The sequence below is a fragment of the Oncorhynchus nerka genome, linkage group LG16 (assembly GCF_034236695.1).
Source record: "Oncorhynchus nerka isolate Pitt River linkage group LG16, Oner_Uvic_2.0, whole genome shotgun sequence".
Taxonomy (NCBI): domain Eukaryota; kingdom Metazoa; phylum Chordata; class Actinopteri; order Salmoniformes; family Salmonidae; genus Oncorhynchus; species Oncorhynchus nerka.
The window spans coordinates 9083611-9106754 of NC_088411.1; the positions used below are offsets into that span (position 1 = coordinate 9083611).

At 46.0% G+C, this 23144-nt stretch overlaps 1 protein-coding gene across 1 annotated transcript in view; it reads right to left on the bottom strand.

Annotated features, from left to right (window-relative positions):
• Positions 1–5994: 5994 nt before the first annotated feature.
• LOC115143991 (vesicle transport through interaction with t-SNAREs homolog 1A-like) overlaps positions 5995–23144 on the bottom strand; it is a 174511-nt gene continuing 157361 nt past the window's right edge. Inside the window, exon 8 of the mRNA XM_029684546.2 lies at positions 5995–7667. Within this exon, the coding sequence (XP_029540406.1) occupies positions 7574–7667 (94 nt within the window). The 3' untranslated portion in view covers positions 5995–7573. The remainder of the gene's footprint in view (positions 7668–23144) is intronic.

The window sequence follows — 23144 nt, forward strand, 5'->3', positions numbered from 1 at the left end:
GGCTATGGCGACTAATTTGTTAGTTAGCTAGTACACAGTGTCGCCCGCGCTCCTGCCTGCTGTGTACTGGAGTCCTCCTTAGGACTAACTGGCTAAGCTAGCACGCAGTGCCATTCGCTCCCGCCTGCTGAACACCTGCACTCGCCGTCGTTAACGGAACATCGGGAAAACAATGCCTGACAGGTGGGGGAGAAGGACGCTGTCTACCCGTTTACGGCTAGCTAGCTACTGTTGTCGCCCCCGCCCCTTCTTCTGTGGGGTTTTTCGTTGACTGGAATCCAACGTTATTGTGCATTAAAACCACCTACTGTACTGGAGCGTCCCCGCCTCCAGCCTGTCCTAAATAAAAAATGGGCCAATAGAAGTATAAAGAAGGTTTCCTGCAGATGCAGGAATGCCCACATTCAGGAAAGCCCCGAATTGCGGGTCACAATTACACTTCTCAAAAAGACTCACAGCTGTAATTGCTGCCAAAATGTGATTCTAGCATGTATTGACTTGGATACTTATTTAATCAAGTAGAATTTTTTATTGACATTAGAGTATCTTGTGTAGATTGTTGTAAAAAAAAGTACAATTAAATCCACTTTGTAACAACAAAATGTGAAAAAAGTCAAGGGGTGTCAATACTTCCTGAAGGCACTCAATATCATTATTCTCTCGAAAAACACTCAATATCATTATTCTCTCGAAAAACCCTCAATATCCTTATTCTTTCGAAAAACCCTCAATATCCTTATTCTTTCGAAAAACCCTCAATATCATTATTCTCTCGAAAAACACTCAATATAATTATTCTTTCTAAAAAAGCTTTAACCCACCACCACCCGCTGTTATCTAGAACCTTCCAGTGTATTGTTGATGAGTGAGATTAAGGTTTGGTCCTCTCTTTTTCTTTCTCTCCCTCAAGACTTGGCCAGTAAGATTCCAAAGATACCCTTTATTCATAATCCCCACGGACTCCTTTCCCTTTCTCTCACCTGATTAGAATTTCTGCCGTGGCCTCTGGGATTGGACAATTTGAACATATTTTATTTAACCGCTTTTGTAAGGCCTAATATTCAACAGCTGTGATCTATAGAATAATTTAATTCTCAGGGTCAAGGAGGGATTCTGCCATGGAAGGGGAGTGTACAATCACTCTTTAGAAAATAGGAGTGATAGAGAGATGAGAAAAGGGGAAGAATCACACGAGTTGTCTTTAAAAATGAATGAGAAAATGGGTAATCACAGTCACTGCATGGCAAGGAGAAAAATCAATATGGGCTCTCGGTTCATCGGGGCAGTCCGAAAATCCTTGAGATGAACAAAACTTGTGCATTTTGTTGCCTTCGCCGTACAACTCAACACAGGTATGTATGTGCCTGTGTTTCTGTGTGTTTAATAAAAGCATGTGTGTTCCTGTGTGTGCGTGCGTGAGTGACTGACAGAATGTGTGGGTCTATGTGTTCAGTGAAAGTGCATTGAATGATGTCTGTTGGAGTTAGTAACTGAAAAACACCCACAGTTTGAAACCAAATATTGTTCTGCATTCTACAACACTGATAAACGAGCATGATATCCATATAAAAGCAAGCCGGCCGGTATTCCTTACTGTGTTAGATGTCTCCTATTGTATGAATGAGGGAAGGGTGGTTGGGGACATAAGAGGACATCAAATAGATTCTGGTACTGCTGAACTCCCCATTCAATTGACCCCTCATGCCAACCTGCAGGGTCCCCCCTCACTAGAATCCAATTCAACTTCCTGCCCTGTGTAGAAAGACCGTCAGACGAGCTCTCTGATTGGACACAACATGAATATTTAATCACCACCCTCCATCTAAGGCGGAGGTAGCATGGAGGGGGATAGAGGACAGGGAGAGGAGGGTTCGATTGCCCTTTTCTAGGGTTGCGCGTAACATTCAGACAATACCTTTCTCTCATCCCCACCATCCTATCTTCCTCATCTCCATCCATCCATAGTATATTTATGAGCTTATGTTTATGTTTGGACAATCATGCATATGAAATGCCTCAATGCTTCAATTCGACCCCCATCGCCATCCCCGCATCCCTAATCTCCCCCCATCCCTTCTTTTGCCATGCTGCCATGCTAAGCGATGCCCCCCCCCCCCCCAGTTCATTAGCGAGCTCTTCAGTAGCCTGTCATAGAGGATGTGCTCCATCAAAGCTGATCGACTCCCCGTTCTCCAGAAAGATGTCGTGGGTTATCACCGTTTGCTCAGATCTCCGGCTACGGGGAACATGAATGGCAGGCCGTTGTTTGAAGACAGTGATTTCTCCACTGATGCCTCCCAGTTGGAAATTTAGAATCTTGTCTGGTAAGACACCATATGCAAAGTAAAGTACTGTACAGCATGGAACTAGCTCAACAGTCAGGGCCTGCCTTCCAGGCTTCCAGCAACCTAGTCTGATCCATCCATCTATCCCTCTATTTTTACCTCTCTGTCAGTCCCTCTCTAGCTCAACCCATCTCTACATTACACTCTGTCTCAGGGTTGAGCAGAAGAAGAATATTAGTCTCTGAAAAGTGAACAGACAACGTTCCCATTGACCACTGATTTCAATTTGTCACCATGCTTCTGGGAAATGACATTCACTGTACCACCAAACATATATTTAAATAATGGACCATAACAAATGACCTCATTTAAATATGTTGCAAAAGCATCTTAAACATTTACTGCACTACATTATATATTCATATAATAGCTATTAGGACCCTAATTAAATTATAAGCATTTTGCTTAACAAAATGAGAGGCTAAAAGTAAGCAAATATTTAAGAGACATAATACTGTGTCTACTGGGTCCATTATATTAAGTCTCCATTATCATGCAAATGGGAGCGCTGGTTACAACTGTATTCCTTTGTAGTGGTAAAGCGTTAATTTTAGCTCAAAGGATATGCCAGTATACTACAGGGAAAGTGATGAGAGAGAAAGAGAACGAGGGAGAGGGAGAGGAGGAGAACGTGCAGTAGTTTAAGTCCACTTCAGTCTGACCTGGTCTGTGAGTTTCCATGTTCATATTGCATGACTAGTTCGTCTGGGTTGGGACTTTCTCTGTGCAAGTTTGAGGTGTGCCTCTGCCACACACAACAGCCAAATGGACGGTAATACAGACATGGGATTTGACTGTGGCTTTAGCGGTGGGTGAAACGTAAACTCGCAGGCGCCGCCTTCTCTCCTTGCCGAAGTGTCAGGTTGAACGACAGAAAGAGAGGGTGGCGGAGGGTAGAAGACAGGAACTCATGACAGGGCACCTTGGTTGTCCCAATACAATACTGCTTTAATGACGACAAAAGCAGTCTTCCCATCTACAGAAATCCGAAAACGTCTCGGAAAAACTAAAACAGCCCCCCCCCCCAAAAAAGGATGAAGCGCGTACAGCTCAGCTACGGATGAAGGGTAAAATGGACCTGATCATCAAGACTTACGCTACGGGTGGACATGTTGGACAGACGGACAGACAGACACGCGCACACAATGCACACACACGCCGACAACTGCGCCCAACAGGACTTCGCCCCCATTGTGCTGACCATGCTGGCTACATCCCCTCACTGAATCAATGAACACGTGTACATGCGTACTCGCGCAAGGGGAGGCCCGTGACTTCCACAGAGAATAGGGTCATTGTCATGTCCTCGTGAGCATAAACACCATGAAAATGAACAACAGCGTTCGTGGTGGTAAAGAATGAAAGCCATTCTACTTGGACTGGTGGTGTGTACAAAGGGGGGACATATCTCTCTCTCTACTGCCTAACAATAAAAGGGGGATGATGGGAAGGGGGGTTAGTCCAGCACGTGTGATAGTGGAGATGCCTGTGTGTGTAATGCGTCTATGGATGTGTGTGGACAGTCGAAACAGAGGTAAGATTCATTCGTATTGTCAATTGTGGATTTCTGCTCCGTGGCATGCGTCCCTTGTAGCGGGACACTGAGACTCACAGAAACTCTCTGGGAGATAAACCCGTCTGCCTCCCATCGCGATCCCACTGTTGGAGCTGTTTATCCCGTTTAAGGCTCACCCTTCAGAGGAAGAACTGCTCAAACGCTCCTTGTCACAATCCCTGTCCGCCCTAAACGGCTGACAAACGGCAGGATTTTGTACTGGAAGGGAGCGCCGCCGAGAGGTTGGCTTGCCTGGGGAACAATTTGCCCCCATTCACCGGTTTTAGAAGCACATCTTACAAATCTTCAGAAGAATAGCCCTGGTTTGCGCATCAAACACCAGGAGTTGTAAGCTTAACTTAACCTGCATTGTGGTTGAGAGGGCCCTTGGTAGGCACATACGGCCTATATGGTATTGTGCTACAATCAACGATGCACATGGCCAAGAACATACGGCTCCAAAACAAGGACATGACGACGCACCAGATACGCAGACAATGTTCATATAACCATGGCCAAGGACACCCAAAGACTAGCCTGTCTGGCGAATCAGAGGCTTTGAAAATGCTTTAGACATCAAATGACTCATCACTCACACACCCCCCTCTCCCTGTCTGTATGGAGCCCCCACACCTCCAGTCACTTAAGGAGGGTTAACACGGGGCTTAATGAAATATTAAAAGGTGTCTGTACCTGCTGCTATTGTTGCCCCTTGGAATAAGATATAACCTATCTCTTGACAAGTTTTCATCCCCCTCTCCGTGGCGAGACGCTCGTCGAAAACCCCAAAAACAGTCACAAAGAGGAGAAGGGGGTAATGGATCATCTATTTCATATTCCAAAGGCGCCCGCTGCTCTGAGGGAAAGAGGGAGGGAAGGAGAGGGAAGGAAGGAAAGAGAGGGGGATGGATGGATAGGGAGACGTGGGAGATGAGGAGAGAGAGGCGTAGGGAGGCATGTAGAGATACTGTATTAGAGGGATGGGGAAAAAAGGAGACTAGGATGGGCAGAGAAAACGGAGAGAATGAGAGAAAGAATGAGAGGAGAAGGAGAAAGCTGGCAGATGATACCAGGCGTCTGCCAAGCCATTACATACGACAGGCTTCCTGTTGAAATAACCCCCCCACCCTAAATAAATTGTCCCCCCCCCCATATCTAAAGTTGTTTAATGCAATTTCTTAATGAACATAATAGCCAGAAATAATAATGAAAGAAAATAAAAACATCTAAACGGAGCCCAGGCAGAGTTGTCGCCGGCGCTCAATTATTTCCCTGTCAAGTGGGTCTGTTTTTAATGAGGCCCTGTGGGACTGATGGCTGTCAGTCAGCCCTGACTTTTTGACACCGTTACAACTTCAAATAGAGCCGTGCTCGTTGCCTGCCGCAGCCACGCTTGCACGGCGGAAGGGAGGCTGCAGCAGCGCTACAACTCAGCTCATCCTGACAGGCTGGGAGAGAGACGGAGGAAGAGACAGAGGGAGGAGTGGTGGTGTGAGGGGGGGGGAGCGCACGCAGGCACACACATAGGTGAACAGCAGACAGATACATACAATATTACGTTATTTTGCTCATATACACCGGCCTCCATGTATAGACTCTCACACAGACCTCCACACACACACCAGTTTCTCCTTTTGATGGAAAAACCAATTGCACAGGTGCTTATCTGATGAGGTTTGTCAAACTGGCAGGGATTTCTCCTCCCTCACTCAACCTCCTTATTTCCACTTCTGCTTCTTCTCCCCTTCGTTCGTTATTCCTCAACTTAATGATAACTCTCCACGGGCTGGCCTCTCTCTCGTGCGCGAGCTCGTTCTGCAACACCGAGGCAGGTTGGCCGTCTGGTCTGAGCCAGGCAGAGACCACCGGTCTCGTGTCTGTCTATGAGTCTGTCTGTGTGTTCGAAGGAGGTGGACGTGGGGGGTACCGGTGAAGGTTTTAGAGAGAGTATGTTTCTGTGTGAGTGTAATATGTGTGACACATAAGAGCATAATTCAGCCCTCAGGACTGCACACTGGAATCCCCCTCAACAGTCCAACATTTGCCTTGCCTCTGATTATACACATAAAATCCAACAATATTAACCTGCCCACAAACAGTAGAATGGCTTTTAACTACAAAACAAGGACTTAAACACACACAGTATTGTGAGTTGGTAAAAAGAGCATGGAACATCATTGTCAGCTTGAAGACTTTTGGGTAAAAGGCTCTATGTAAAAGTACTGCATTATTATTGTCATCATTTCAACTCGACAAAAAGTAAAGAAAGAAGAAATACAATCATTTAGACAGGACAACAGAGCAATTTCACACCTATTAAAAATGGCTTAAGTCTGAACTCACACACAATCAAAGCAATCCATGTTTCAATTGGTCCTGGACTATACAATACTATACATGTCATGTGGGGTGGCAGGGTAGCCTAGTGGTTAGAGCGTTGGACTAGTAACCGGAAGGTTGCAAGTTCAAACCCCCGAGCTGACAAGGTACAAATCTGTTGTTCTGCCTCTGAACAGGCAGTTTTAACCCACTGTTCCGAGGCATTGAAAATAAGAATTTGTTCTTAACTGACTTGCCTAGTTAAATAAAGGTTAAAAAAAATATATATAATAAAAAATGTGATTCGCCGGCCAAAGACGATTGGTCACATAATCTTTAACGCTAAACACAAAAATCTATCATCAATTCTAAAACAATGTTTATAAATACATATAATTGCTGTTGAAACCCCCCCCCCAAAAAAAACATGATTTTTCTACAACAGTATGTACACCTGTTTAGAACAGTATGTTGCCTACTATTATCAATTCTCCATTAATGTCTTGTGTGTAAAAACAAAATGGAGTCTGGACACTATTAAGATCCCTTACAGTTAGATAACAGTGATAGGAGTCAGTAATGTGACGAGGGTGGATAAAAGGGGGGATTTTCCTTCCTTGAGCTAAAACAGAAGCAAACTTGTTCATGCATTTTCTATGGGTTGTATATATCTTCCATATCTCACATTCGGGCCCAACCGTGCCCCCCCCCAAAAAAGGTGACTCTGAAAACCACCTCTTATTTGAAGGCACTGTCCTTTGTGCTGTATGTTCCGTTCATAAAAGAGGATAGCTAGGAGCTACATGTCAGTAGGCTGGGTACATTCATATAGTAGGCCCCCATGTTAATCTGTTAATCTTGCACACAAAGAGTTGAGTCGAGCGCTTAATAGACTAGACGTGTTGAAAGTTGGTCTGATAGAGGGAGAGAAAAGCTCCGCGTACAGATATACACACACACACAGAAATGGGACCCGCAAACACCTTAGGTCAGACCATGGACGTGGCGAATGAACAACAGTAGGAAGTTGTACATATTTGAACCCGTCTAGACTTTTTGAATCCCCTACAGGCCCTCTCTACCCAGGGAAAAGATAGATCTCCAACGCTAAACGCAGTCCAGTGACGACGACACCATGAATATTATCAATAGCAATAAAAGACACAGAGGGGGGCTGTCTCAGAGAGAAAGCGAGTGAGAGACCCCTGTCAGGGCCCAGAAAGAGTGATTCATGGGCACCATTTGTTCTAATTACTCCAGAGCAAACACTTTTGTCGCTATTAATCATGCGGGTGCGTGTTTTGTGTGTGTGTGTGACGGAGTGCGTGTGTGTGTGTGAGAGCATTGGGGGAGATCAGTGCCCTCGCACATTGAAATAGATGGCCAGAATGATGGTGAGGAGGATGGTGGCACCGAGGACGAAGACCAGGACTCGGTTCTGGATGATTCTGCAGCGAGAGAGAGAACGAAAGAGAGGTAGAGAGAGAGAGAGGTAGAGAGAGAGAGGTAGAGAGAGAGAGGTAGAGAGAGAGAGAGGTAGAGAGAGAGGTAGAGAGAGAGAGAGAGAGAGAGAGAGAGAGAGAGAGAGAGAAAAATAGGTAAAGACAGGGTTAGCCAGGGGTTACAGTAGCCTGTCTGAATCCACAGAGACATTTGAAACACACCCAAACTTTTATGCATTTATGTGTAACAAAATGACCGGCCCTTAACTCCGAGGTTATCATGTTTAATGGGTACCATGAGGGCCTCATACAAGGGTATTTACTGTTCACAGTGTTCCTACTGTCAAGACTGCTGTCCAAAAGCGACAACACACACACACACACACGCACACACACACGCTAGCACAAATACGCATGCACACACACAATTGCTTGTTCCAGCATCTCCCAAACACAGACTCGTAAACACACATCCAATCACACAAAACTGCAGACAGGCTTTAAAAACATTATTTTCATAATAAAGTGGAAAATGTGGCTCACAAGTTTCCTGGAGGTAATAAAATCAGTGAATTACTGATGGAATGTGCCATAAAACGCCTCGCTCTTTTTGCACATTTAAATTTTCTCACTGTTGCCTAAGTAGACTTGACAAAAAATGTACTTTGAACAAAAAAATTATACAAAGAGAGGTAGTGAGGAGAATGAGACACAATTAATGTGTTAGTTTGTGTGTGTGTGTGTGTTCACGTGTATCTATCGCTGTGTGTGTGTGTCCGTAGTCCCAGAAGTAGTCTCCAGTGCCTCTCCCCACACACTTCCCCACCCTCCGTCACTCCTGACAAATGACAGAATTATCACATTTGCTGACATGTGGAGGGGGAGTGGAAAGGGAATGGAGGGGGAGGTGGGCCAGTGTCCACTGCTCTAAGCAGGAGATGAATGGCCCATGCTCCAGCCATTCATCACTGGGGCTGTGGAGCTGCAACTCAGGCCTGCTCACTCACCCCCTACCTACCCCTTCCCCAGCCCCAGCATCTATCCTGGCCTGAGGATAGTAGCAGTGTGCTTTTAACTCCAGTTGTAGACCTGCTCTTGCCTCTAGCCTGTGTCCTGATCTTCTTTAGTCAGACACTTATTCCAGCCTGAGTTTCAGCTTCTTACACCTTCTTCTATGGCCCCCTCTTGTACATTCCCCTTTGCCCCCTGTCCACTCCCCTTTGCCCCCTGTCCACTCCCCTTTGCCCCCTGTCCACTCCCCTTTGCCCCCTGTCCACTCCCCTTCGCCCCCTGTCCCCTTCGCCCCCTGTCCACTCCCCTTCGCCCCCTGTCCACTTCCCTTCGCCCCCTTTCCACTCCCCTTTGCCCCCTGTCCATTCCTCGCCCCCTGTCCACTCCCCTCGCCCCTGTCCACTCCCCTTCGCCCCCTGTCCACTCCCCTTCGCCCCCCTGTCCACTCCCCTTCGCCCCCTGTCCACTCCCCTTCGCCCCCTGTCCACTACCCTTCGCACCCTGTCCACTCCCCTTTGCCTCCTGTCCACTCCCCTTTTCCCCCTGTCCACTCCCCTTCGCCCCCTGTCCACCTTCCAGCTACACCCTCTAAACTCCTCCCCATGTCTCAGTCCTTGCTGTCTATACTCCTTTCCCAGCCTCCAGAATGATCCTCTTCCCCCCCTGTCCTACTCTCACAATCCCCCTCAGTTATGACTCCTATCTCCATCCCCTAGCCCACAGCCTGAACCTATGCTACCCGAGCTCCAGTCCCAGCCTGACATAGAGAGAGTCTCCAGGGGCCCGAGCCATCAGCCTGGAAACAGCTCGGCAGCCCTGAGAGCCCCAGCCTACGCACCAAGACAACACTTGTCTCTACATGCACCGGCATGAGCCTTTACCTGTACCCGTGCCTGTGTCTGTATAGAGTTTAAGTGTGTCGGAGCGTGTGTCGTGAGTGATTTTACGAGCGCCTGCCTATGAGCAAAAGTGCGCAAGCATGTTTGTACAGTACACACTGGTTGCGTTTGTGCGCGCACGCAGGCTACGCACGCAAGGGCGAGAAAAGACGTTCCGCAATGAGAGTGAAGTAATTTCTGACATAACACTCCCCCTGACGCACCGAGTATACCCATTCGCAATGTTTATCAGAGATTGATTTGAATAAATGGGCCTCGTCTCCGTGGCTCTGGCCTCTCCTGATAGGGTCCTGGCGCTGCAGCACTTGCATAATGCAGAGCCGATTGGGGGGGGGGGGGAAACATTAATCAGTGCGTGTTTAGCTAGGCCACATCTCCCCCATGTCTCCCTTTAATTGCCATTCATTATTCAGCATGATTATTTACCCGCAAACGCCCCAACAGAGATGCTAGCGTGTTACTGTATGTGATGTGTTTTGGGGATCCTGCTGCAAGTTCATTTTACAGCTGTGGAGGAGGGGTTGAGTTGAAGGGGGGGGGGTTGTGGGAAATTAGTTTTGGGCTGGCGAAAACTTGGTTAGGGGGATAGGGAAGTACCACCTTAAAATAAGTTGTATTTAATAAGCTTAATAAACTATTTATAAGTAGTGTAGCTATCGGCCTATACTGCTGATAAATTAGTCTTCTAGCTTTCATAACCATTCATTAACAAGGCATGTATTATAAAATGACTAAATTAGCATTTATTATAATTTAGAAAGCATTTATAAAGTATAATGGGGCATCCTATAGAGTGATTTTTTATATATTTTTAACACTACACCAAAAAAAAGACATACTCTCCTTAAAAAACGAGACCCGTCATTTAGTCCAGCCAGACTTCCAGTCATTGACTGACTTCCAGCCAGACCTCCAGTCATTGACTGACTTCCAGCAAGACTTCCAGTCATTGACTGACTTCCAGCCAGACTTCCAGTCATTGACTGACTTCCAGCCAGACCTCCAGTCATTGACTGACTTCCAGCCAGACTTCCAGTCATTGGCTGACTTCCAGCCAGACTTCTAGTCATTGACTGACTTCCAGCCAGACTTCCAGTCATTGACTGACTTCCAGCCAGACTTCCAGTCATTGACTGACTTCCAGCCAGACTTCCAGTCATTGACTGACTTCCAGCCAGACTTCCAGTCATTGACTGACTTCCAGCCAGACCTCCAGTCATTGACTGACTTCCAGCCAGACTTCCAGTCATTGGCTGACTTCCAGCCAGACTTCCAGTCATTGGCTGACTTCCAGCCAGACTTCTAGTCATTGACTGACTTCCAGCCAGACTTCCAGTCATTGACTGACTTCCAGCCAGACTTCCAGTCATTGACTGACTTCCAGCCAGACTTCCAGTCATTGACTGACTTCCAGCCAGACTTCCAGTCATTGACTGACTTCCAGCCAGACTTCCAGTCATTGACTGACTTCCAGCCAGACTTCCAGTCATTGACTGACTTCCAGCCAGACTTCCAGTCATTGACTGACTTCCAGCCAGACTTCCAGTCATTGGGCTAACGCTAGTCAGCATTGGCTTGCAAAAACTAACTTCCCTCAAACTGCACGCAGTTTACATAATTAATGGTGTCCATGAGGTCATCAGACTCCGGGTAAGTAGAAAAACGGCTCGATTGCGTGAATCTCTCCGTATCCCCTTACCACTTAGCCTAGGGAAGAGGCGGTCCATTTCTCTCAAGCCCTATTTCTCCTCATATTTTTAGACTTCATATCCGCGTTTACATAAGAACACAATATGCATATATTGCAATCCCTAACTGGGGGTGTCTAGTTCATTGGATATGGGAAATGCCTCCTTAATAACACCGGGAAAGTGGATTGGAGAGAAGGAGAAGACCGAGGGCTGGTCTGTTTGATGCCAACCAGGTCATTTGAATGAATGAGTAAAATGCATGGGACGGGGGGGCTCTCTCCTGCCTACAGTCATGTAGATTAATATACCGGAGATTAGGCGCCTCTGAAAACACCCTCCGAGGGGGAGGAATAGGCCCCCAGGCTGCCAAACGGGGAGGAGGAGAGGAGAGTCCAGAGTGGAGGAGAGGAGCGAGGGATTAGAACGGAGTCATAATTCACTTAAGCCATGTTTCAAACCATTTACTAAACAGTGTCTGTGACACTTTAAAGAGCGTACGCCCTGCCCTCTGACAGCCAGTGAAATGAACCCTGGAACCCCCACGACAGAGCGAGAAGCTAGAGGTGTGAAAGGAGGAATATTCCATTGGTTTGGCTAGTTATCCGACTGATGATCTCAGTAATCTACATGTGAGTCACTCAAAAAAAAAAAAGGATCACCTATCTGTGTCATGTGTTCATTTGAATTGTTCACTACAGTCCATCATAAAGTGTATGAATGAAATCAAATCAGAGTTTATTTGTCACGTGCACCGAATACAACCGGTGTAGACTTTACAGTGAAATGCTTACCTAACCAAAAGTGTGATTTTTAAGTAAAAAATAGGTATTAGGTGAACAATAGGTAAGTAAAGAAATAAAAACAACAGTAAAAAGACTGTAAAAAAGAACAGTAGCGAGGCTATATACAGGCACTGGTTAGTCGGGCTAATTGAGGTAGTATGTACATGTAGGTATGGTTAAAGTGACTATACATATATGATAAACAGAGAGTAGCAGCAGCGTAAAAGAGGGGTGGGCAATGTGAATCGTCTGGGGAGTCACTTGTTCAGGAGTCTTATGGCTTAGGGGGTAAAAGCTGTTAAGTAGCCTTTTGGTCACAGACTTGGTGCTCTGGTAATGCTTGCCATCCGGTAGCAGACAATTTTTAGGGCCTTCCTCTGACACCGCCTGGTGTAGAGGTCCTGGATGGCAGGGAGCTTAGCCCCAGTGATGTACTGGGCCGAACGCACTACCCTCTGTAGTGCCTTGCGGTCGGAGGCCGAGCAATTGACGTTCCAGGCAGTGATGCAACCGGTCAGGATGCTCTCGATGTTGCAGCTGTAGAACTTTTTGAGGATCTGAGGACCCATGTTAAATCTTTTTAGTTTCCTGAGGGGGAATAGGTTATGTCGTGTCCTCTTCACGACTGTCTTGGTGTTTTTGGACCATGTTCGTTTTTTGGTGAAGTGGACGCCAAGGAACTTGAAGCTCTCAACCTGCTCTACTACAGCCCAGTCGATGAGAACGGGGGTGTACTTGGTCCTCCTTTTCCTGTAGTCCACAATCAAAACCCAGATCAGTCAGCGATAGCACTGTCCCCCTTAATATAATCCAATTGACCTAATTTGCAATGATACCTTTAGCTACAAAGTTGTCCATCTAACAGATATCTACACTGCAAAGATGATATGTCACACAAAGAGATTCATTTCAGTCTACCAGACACACACGATTACAAGCCTTATTTATTCAAATGAAGTCACATAATGCCATCGTAAAATTCTCCAAACATATCTTTGACCAGAGAGTTTCAGTTTGAAAAACATGGTTTATTCTACCTTATAGCAGATCCAGCTCTGAGACATCACATCTCCAGACAGAACAGAACTTATCAAACCGGATCCATCCTCTGTGTTTGACACTTGACATAAGAGAAAAGAATGGGAGGGGTGGAGAGGTGACTTGGGATAAGCCTTATACACCCCCCGCGCACCTTCTCATGAGGCCCTTCTGTGATCCCCCAACATTCTCTCTCTCTCTCTCTCTCCTCTCCTTTCTCTCTTCTCTTTCTTCTCTCTCTCCAACAAACAACCAAGCAGTTCACTAAAGAGCAAAGCAGCTGTGGCACTGCCCAAAGACCGGTGATGCTGTACATGCATGCAAGTGAGGGAGAGAGGGGCAAGAGGAGGGAGAAGTATAAGAGAGATGGGGGGGGGGGGGTAGGAGAATGAAAACGAGAGAGAAGCAGCAGAGAGCGCAGAAACCCTAGAAGAGTCCGTTTACCCAGAGAAGAAGGCTGGAAGAGAGTCTCCTCAGAGACAGATGAAAATAATGAGGACTTTTCTGTCAGGAAAGATTTACAAAATCTTACCCATGTTATTAAAATTTAAAATCTCTATTTTTTTTCTCTCTTTTCCCTCTCCCTTAGTGTATTTTCTTCACAGCATACCCTTATTACCAGTCCTAATGAGGCCAGGGATACACCTCTATGGTGTGAGAGTCAGTGAGACTGTGGGTGTGCGCGTGCGTGTGTGTGTGCCCTAAAGCCCCACACACACCCCCTCTCTGCTGGCTCTCTGAGGTGGACTTGTGGACATACAGACACACATTCAGACAGACAGACGGACACAGCACATCACTACTACCTTAGAAAACAAACTTAACACCCAGAGACCCCCCCCCCCTCCTTTCCACTACTAGGCCAATAAAACTAAAATCAATGTCTGTCTGACCAATTCTGGTTCTTTCTCTCTAAATCCTGGGAATATGCAGCATGGGACAGGAGTGGAGGAGAGGATAGAAAAGAAGGGAGGGAACAAGGGAGGGGAAAAGAGGGAGGGAGGGGTGCCGGAAGGCTCAATGTGTTCACAAATAGTGAGAGTAATGGAAATGGTGCAGAAAGCTGGAAAGGGGGGGGCGAGCCCTGACTAACGCGTTTGCTTGTGATCGTGAACTAATACAAATAAATATTTGATTCTATTGCCCGTCTTCACACCCCTCCTCCTCACTCACACTCACGTCAAAGTACTCTGTTTAAATTGACCGATTCAATGGAAAGAGCTGTAAGAACTGGCCTTGTTTCAATCTAATGAATGAAACAGATCTAGTAAAAGGAGTCAAATCAGCGGCAACAGCGTACTGTACAAAATACACGTGTTAAGACGTAAATTGTGTGCGAAGAACCACATGAAAAAACACAAACATGAAACTATTTGAGATGCTGGGTTAACAGCTTGGACAATAGGCTGACCTGAAGTAGTGCAATGTTACCCCTCTATATGCATGTTCTGCCCACACACACACACACACACACACACACACACACACACACACACACACACACACACACACACACACACACACACAGGGCTGAAAAAAATAGAGCTCTTTAATTGCATATTATTTACTTTAAAAAGTCCCCGACATCATGTAATTCCCGAAAGAAAAACAGTACTTATGCACACATACATACTATCACACCCTAGCCAGAACTGAATGCTGTATCTCAATAAGAACCTGAACGTTATTATACATACTATCACACCCTAGCCAGTACTGAATGCTGTATCTCAATAAGAACCTGAACGTTATTATACATACTATCACACTCTAGCCAGTACTGAATGCTGTATCTCAATAGGAACCTGAATGTTATTATACATACTATCACACTCTAGCCAGTACTGAAATCTGTATCGCAATAAGAACCTGAATGTTATTATACATACTATCACACTCTAGCCAGTACTGAATGCTGTATCTCAATAGGAACCTGAATGTTATTATACATACTATCACACTCTAGCCAGTACTGAATGTTGTATCTCAATAGGAACCTGAATGTTATTATACATACTATCACACTCTAGCCAGTACTGAATGCTGTATCTCAATAGGAACCTGAATGTTATTATACATACTATCACACTCTAGCCAGTACTGAAATCTGTATCGCAATAAGAACCTGAATGTTATTATACATACTATTACACTCTAGCCAGTACTGAATGCTGTATCTCAATAGGAACCTGAATGTGTGTATACATACTATCACACTCTAGCCAGTACTGAATGCTGTATCTCAATAGGAACCTGAATGTGTGTATACATACTATCACACTCTAGCCAGTACTGAATGCTGTATCTCAATAGGAACCTGAATGTGTTTATACATCATTTACACAAGGGCTTATTAGTCAAATTCCAGTGTAATTACCCACTGGATCTCTTCATGAAAGTAGGAGTGATTTTTTTGGGGGGGGGTTACTAGTACATGCTCATATACACCACAATGAGGACTCTCTTTTCCTTCCCACACGCGCCCTCCGACAGGCTTGTTCAATCTCTAGCTCTATTTGTTGTATTCTACATTCTGTGCCACGGTTGGGAGGGAGTCTGTCTCCGTTTGGAGTCCGTGGTCTGAGAGAGGCGCACAGCCGCTCCATGACGGAGCACCCTTTCTTTCTTTTTTTTAACGAGCTTCGCACCGACGCATGAGAGCAGCACCGGGGCTCTACAAGTTCATCCATTTTTTATTTGGCGGCTAACAACCCAGCCAGCAGCCGAGGCTGGGACTTGGACCTCTACCTGGAAATGTGTTGGAGGGAGGAGGGAGATGGAAAGTGTGGTATGGAGGGAGGATGAGATGCAGAAAGGGAGAGAATGAGAGAGAGGAGTTGGGCACTGAGTGTGTGTGTGTGTGTGTGTGTGTGTGTGTGTGTGTGTGTGTGTGTGTGTGTGTGTGCGTGTAAAAGAGAGCCAGGCAAAGAAAGTGAGAGAGGAGAGCGAATGAGGGGGAAAAAAATAAGGGGAGAGAAAATACCTTTTTTGCAACTGTTTCTGGAATTTTCAAGAACTTTTGCCTGTAGTGGTTTCAGGCAGCTGCAGCCTCCTGTCCCGGTGAAATGTACAGGTGGCTTTTTGAGGCTCTCTCTTATTTTTATAGGTACACAGATCACTTCCCTAGCTGGCAGCCTGACGGAAAAGTAGCTCTCTTTCCTTCCCTCCCTTTCTCTACAATCTCTCTCCCCCTCACCCGATCCCCCCGCTCCCTTTCCTCCCTTCATGTTCTCCTTTTCTGTTTTCGACTTACCTTCCTCTCTATTTTTTAGTTGAACCACTTTCTCCTTACCTCCACATGATCTCTCCCACCCTACTTACCTTTCGGTCCCCCTTTGTCTTTTCTTGCGTCCCTTATTCCACCCTCTCCCCTATTCTCTTTTCACTCCCCCTCCTTTTAATATGTGGATAATATGTGCATTGTGTGTCCTGCATACTTCACTTATCTCCCATAGGCATCTCGGGAACAAACAAATAGCTGGAGAAAGGACAGAGGACATCTTTCGAATATGTCCACAATGGGGCTTCTTCTTCTAATATAGTGGCATTTAATTAGGTATTTTTCAGAGGAAGGCCCCCCCAAAAAATTGTTGAAGACTCCAGCCACAGACTGTTGTCTCTGCTACCGCACTGCAAGTCTGGAACCGACAGGACCCTGAACAGCTTCTACCGCCAAGCCATAAGACTAAACAAGACTGCTAAACAACTAATCAAATGGCTACCCTAAATACCCGGAATAGCCGCATTGAACCTTTTTTGCACTAACTTACTAACTTTTCTGCACATATGCTGCTGCTGTCTACCCATCCTGTTGTCTCGTCACTTTACCCCTACCATATGTACGTAGCTACCTCCATTACTTCGTACCCCTGCACACCGACTCTGTACCGGTACTCCCTGTATTTAGCCATGTTCTTTTTTTCACTCGTTATTCGCTGTGTATTTATTCCTCGTGTCACTATTTAAATGTTTTATTATGTTTTGCCTTATCTCTGACTCTGCATTGTTGGAAGAGGACTCGTAGGTAAGGATTTCACTGTTATTCGACACCTGTTGTCCACGAAGCATGTGACAAATTAAATGTGATTTTGACCCCTACGATGCTCAAGTGTGCCTACACAGGATTCTTAGAAGAGCCTCGACTTGGAGGGCAAGGTTATATTGCTGTGCAAATGCCACACGACTGAGTATGTAGGCCATACATGGATGTTGCATGTAAAGAATAACACAAAAAAAGACTTCTATACCTTAATCTTTACAGTACAATGTATTATTACAAAAACATACTGTATGCAATGATATATGGGGTTGAATTAAGTGGTTGGAAAAGCAATAGGGTAGACTTGACCTAACTTGCTGTTCAAGCATTAACCCCTGACGGGTCCCACCGCTGCACCCAACTGCTGTTGTGACTGATGCTATGTATTCTGGGAAGGTGGCTGGGCAGAGCGGGACATTGAGATGGGAATCCCTCCAGCCTGGAGGTTGATAGTGAATAGTACAGCGTTTATACAGCACCCGATAAATTACTTTTCTCACCATTTCGTCTCGCTTGCTAAGATTTCCGAACACAAAACCTCTCGGCCGCATTCCACGGGAGGGCCAGCTGCGCATCGGATTAACAGGGCCTGCTGTAAGGGCGTGACATTAGCCATGGAGCCACAGGCCTCCAAAACTATGATGCACATACATTTTTATTGTTTGTTCAGTATTGAAATCTCATTAGGCCACATAAATCATCCTTATGGGCTCTGTCCATTCGCTTTCACTGAGACGGTGGGGAGGAAAAGGAGAAGGGGGGGGGGGGTTGAGCAGGGATGCGCTGAGCATTCTAGAGCAGACCCGGGGCAATGGTTTATGATGTCACACAATACCCGCCACAGACAGAGTGAAAAGAGAAAGATAGATGGGGTTTCAGTGGATTCGTTCACATGGCTGTCTCGTTAAAGACTTTCAGGAAAGTTACGACGTCAGTTCTATAGGTGCATGTTGTGCTGCTTTTCTACGTAGAAGTATTGGGTCCGACAATGGTAGTAGGAATACAGCCAGAATTGACATTTGACACCAAATTCCTTTTTTCATGGAATTTGGCAACTTGAAGCCATTGGATCAGGAATAGATAAGAGATTTGAAAAGCTGTTTGGAATTGCAGCATTACAGAAAAGGATGGGGGGGGGGGGAACAAACAGAAATGACAAACAATGTTTATGGAAGCGTCGCCAAGAGTTTTTTGCCATGTTTGTTGTATCTTAAAACATTCAATAACTTGACATCATGGCACCACGTGACATTGTTTGCTGAAGCAAGCAGCCAGAGTCCTGTCTCTGCTCCAAACAATGCTTTAAAACTAATTACGTCGTAAAATAGGGGCTGTCTAGGATTCCACGGAGGAGAAGTAATGAGGAAACGTGTGTTTATGTCTGCGTCTTTTTTCAAATTAAATAGTGTGGAGACTATTTTTGTGTTTGTTTGCCGTTTCGAATAAAGTCTCCAAATATTTGCTTAAAACCCCCTGTGGCTTCATTCAGCATTCTGTGTCTCCAGATATGGGTAATGTTGACATAGTGATCTCAACCCCAAAATACACACACACACACACACACACACACACACACACACGACAGAGTATTGCCTACTCAGTTATCGCACAAATAGTTCACTCAGAGCACGAGGAAGTACACCTTTCTTCTGAAATGAAAGGCATTTCTTCTGTAAAGAAATGTTTTCAGCAAAGTTTTTTTACAAAAGCTATTTTTGAATAAGTATAGTAATTAAACACAACGTGAGCATTTAACGTTTGTTCTGACACGGAGTCACGCAGAGACCAAGGTCTCTTTTACAGATGAGCCATCAAGTACCATTGACCATTGTGTGTGCTTAACCACAAACACACTCAAGCAGGACCTTGGTTGCACAAAGCGGAATAACTGAAAAATGATGGCAAGACTGAATCAACATTTTGCATTTCATTCATTTAGCAGATGCTCTTATCCAGAGGGACTTACAGTTAGTACATTCATCTTAAGATACCTAGGTGGGACAACCACATATCTCAGTCATAGTAAGTCAAATTTTCCTCAAAGTAGCTATCAGAAAAGTCTGTGTTTAGTAGGGGGGAGGGGCGAGTGCAATGGGATTATTTAAGATACTCTTTGAAGAGGTAGCGTTTCAGAAGTTTTTGGAAGATGGGCATGGACTCTGTCTGGGCCAGCGACGGTGGGTTTGTGTCCATAGGCGATGTTGTTGCCGGTGATGTCTGGTGAGGACCTGCCTTAGAACAGGCCTACAAGCCCTCAGTCCAGCCTCTCTCAGCCTATTGCAGACAGTCTGAGCACTGATGGAGGGATTGTGCGTTCCTGCCTTTTTGGCCTGCCTTTGACATTGGGTGCTGTAGGTGTCCTGGAGGGCAGGTAGTTTGCGTTGGGCAGACCGCACCACCCTCTGGAGAGCCTTGCGGTTGCGGGCGGTGCAGTTGCCGTACCAGTGGGAGATGCAGCCCGACAGGATGTTCTCAATTGTGCTTCTGTAAAAGTGTGTGAGGGTTTTAGGTACCAAGCCAAATTTCTTTAGCCTCCTGAGGTTGAAGAGGCGCTGTTGCGCATTCTTCACCACACTGTCTGTGTGGGTGGACCATTTCAGCTTGTCAGTGATGTGTACGCAGAGGAACTTTCCACCTTCTCCACTGCGGTCCCATCGATGTGGACAGGGGGGTGTTCCCTCTGCTGTTCCCTGAAGTCCATGATCATCTCCTTTGTTTTGTTGACGTTGAGTGAGAGGTTATTTTCTCGGCACCACACTCGCAGAGCCCTCACCTCCTTCCTTAAGCCTTAAGGTAGGGAGGGGCAGTTCCTCTCGCTGCTCCATAGGCAAGTACACCATGGAGAGGCGGGGCGACACGTGTTTGGCGCACGCAAACCACTCGACAGAACACTCCTCTGTGGCACACAGCCTTAGCGACCTATGGAAACAATGGCTGTGACAGTTAGCAGCCTCGCACTTCAAAACTAGCGCTTAGGAAAAAACAAAGAGCTCTTTCCTTCTACCTCAGGCCATTCACCTGGTTTGAATAGTCTGTCATACACTAGCAGTACAGCTACAGTTCTATGGACAGGCCAACACACAGGGTGATGGTGACTGACTGGAAACTAGCAAGAAAAAAACGGCCTCTGACTCATGTCTTGATTTCTAAAGTTTCATTGTTTGGGCCAGTCTGAACAGACTGTGTTTACAGGTTAAAGTTGAGCCAGGTTATTTAGTGGTGTGGATAAAAATTTGCTCCAGCAAGAGAGGTCAGAGGTCAAGCCCACAGGCTTCAGGGCAGCAGGCCTGTCTTAGAGTTAACCCTGCGACCTCCGGGGTTATGGACACACTACGCTACGTGGCCGGGAGGCAGAAGCACAGGAGATGAACTGAGGTCCACCGTGTGTGTGTGTGTGTGTGTGTGTGTGTGTGTGTGTGTGTGTGTGTCAGTGTATGAGAGTTTGTGTACGTGCATGTTCGCATTACGAGGGCGTAGTGGAAAAGTGGAAAAGTGGAAAACTACAGGAGTGCAACTGACGAGTCCGTGTGAAATAACCATCGGATTACACAAGAAGCCTCAACAGAATCTGGGTTTGTGATTCATCGGTTGTTGGATAACCACTTGTTTGGGCCTTGTGTTTCTTCTCAAAGCCGACCAGCTCCATTCTGTGGATAAACGGGCGGAAGCTCCAAGCTGGTTGGTCAGTCCAGTAAGAGGGGAAAAAAAATGATAATGTCATCTACCGTTTGACACTACAAGGGAGGTTTTAGTCAGTCTAAATAATCCATGCCGATGCATTAAATTTGCAGACCCACCTTCCTTCTCCTTCTCCAGTACAATCCCAGTCTCAGCTGTGAGAGAGGAGGAGGGCTAGTGGAGAGTGAGAGGGGGGATAGTGGGGATGATGAGAGAGAGAGAGAGACACCTAAGATGTGAGCGAGTGGAGAAAAACAATGTCCTAGAGGAAGAGGAAAGAGAGAGCGAGAAAGAGGGGCCCAATCCAGCAAGAGAGAGGAGGGGAGAGAGAAAGAGAAAGTGAGAAAAAGGAGAGGTGAGGGGATAGGAGGGGAAGAAGCCCCGAGTGACACTGATTCCCTGATTCCCTCATGATTGACCCCCCCCCCCCCTCCGCAGTTAAAAAAATAACAATTTGAGGATGGGGCCAGCAGTGAGACGGGTTTGTTGCATTAACTGGGTTATTGACATGATGCTCTGGCTCCATTTGCTTAGTGCCCTGGAGGCTGGAATCCATAGACTCCGCTCTCAACTAATCAAGGCCCGCAGCCACACAGGGTCAGGCTGAAGAAAACGCAGAAAAAAATCTATAGGAAACTTTGCGATGGAACGACAGGGAGGAAAGCGGGAGAGAGAGAGAGAGTAGGGGTTCAGAAAGTCCTCTCTAAGCACAAATGAATTTACTACACTTTCCTACTTTCTTGCATTTATTGCCATCTCTGAATGTACGGAGTGGTGGAGTGTGCTTGAGAGACGCAGATTGCTAGTTCACCTCTCCATCCCTAACGAGTCAGGGTTGAAAGGTAAGGGGTTGTCAGGGCTGCTTGGGGACTCCCTCTACGAAACGGAAGTCAAGAGATGAAGTCCCAATAACAATCTGCTATGAGTTTAGTTCCAGCTGGAGACTTTCTTGTGGACACGTAACTCACACAGCATAATGCTCCGCCCACTCTTTACCCCTTCTCTCTCCTTAACAAACCCTCAAAACCTTTGAGCTAATAGTGAAAGAGATTTCTTTCCAAATCGGAAAAAAAAGGTTGGGGTGCAAAGTGACGCGGTGCACATCTTGAATGCGAGCGCAATTGATCAAAACCAGTAATAAATGGTAACGGTTATATTGGGCTCAATTTCTGAGAGTTGAAAGACATCTTTGGCAGTATTATAAAAAACTTCAAATATCTGGTGTCTAGTAGGCTACAAAAGTAGAGATAAGGACCTATTCTTTCTCTGAATCTCCCAAATCTTGAAGGATCCAAATGTCCCGTCGATGACTCTCCAAATACAGTATCGCACTCAGTGTAGACACGCGTGACATGTCCAAAACATCCCTTACACTCGGTCATCTACATACAGTAAGGCTTGACCCTGTCCTAGGCGTCGAGTCCCTTCTCAGACACTCTCCATTTCCATCACCATACATTCAAAACATCATAGGCTAACCAAAGGAACCAGAGTTACACAATGGAAAATTCATGGGGAACCATCATCCATTATTAATACTGAAGACTTCGATTTTTCACACACAGAGAGAGAAAGTGCGAGAGAGGAGAGATAGTTTTCTACCAGGACACAACCCTGTTTGGGTTTGTCCCTTCACACTGAAGGAGAGTAGGTTTATGCTATCAAAAGGGATTTTTCTTCACTTGCTGGTCTATTTATCCACAGTCGATTAGAGGTTGGGGAAGGGGGTCTGGGATAAGGCAGATGATTGGCTGTAGGCTAAGAATTGTGGCTAAAACCTCAGACAGGCAGATCCAGGGAGAGGCAAATTAACTAAAGTAAAGCGTGGTTTTATTTTGAAGACAGAAAGATAGGTGTGGTGAAGATCTATTTCGAGTATGCAAATTACATAGTAGCAAATAAGAGAAACCACACACACAATGCCAAAAAAATGCAGCCATGTTTTTTTTTTATACCTGGGAACACTATTAGATCTAGAAATCCATATATTACCAATTGGATAATTTTATAGTACATCTTCTTTGAATAACAAAGGCCGATTCTCCTTCGCTCCGCTAATAGACGTTAACTTGTGTCTTTGCTGCTAACCTCCAACGGCTAACGCCCACCCTCCAACGGCTAACGCCCACCCTCCAATGGCTAACGCTCACCCTCCAACGGCTAACGCCCACCCTCCAACGGCTAACGCCCACCCTCCAATGGCTAACGCTCACCCTCCAACGGCTAACGCCCACCCTCCAACGGCTAACGCCCACCCTCCAAAGGCTAACGCCCACCCTCCAAAGGCTAACGCCCACCCTCCAAAGGCTAACGCCCACCCTCCAACGGCTAACGCCCACCCTCCA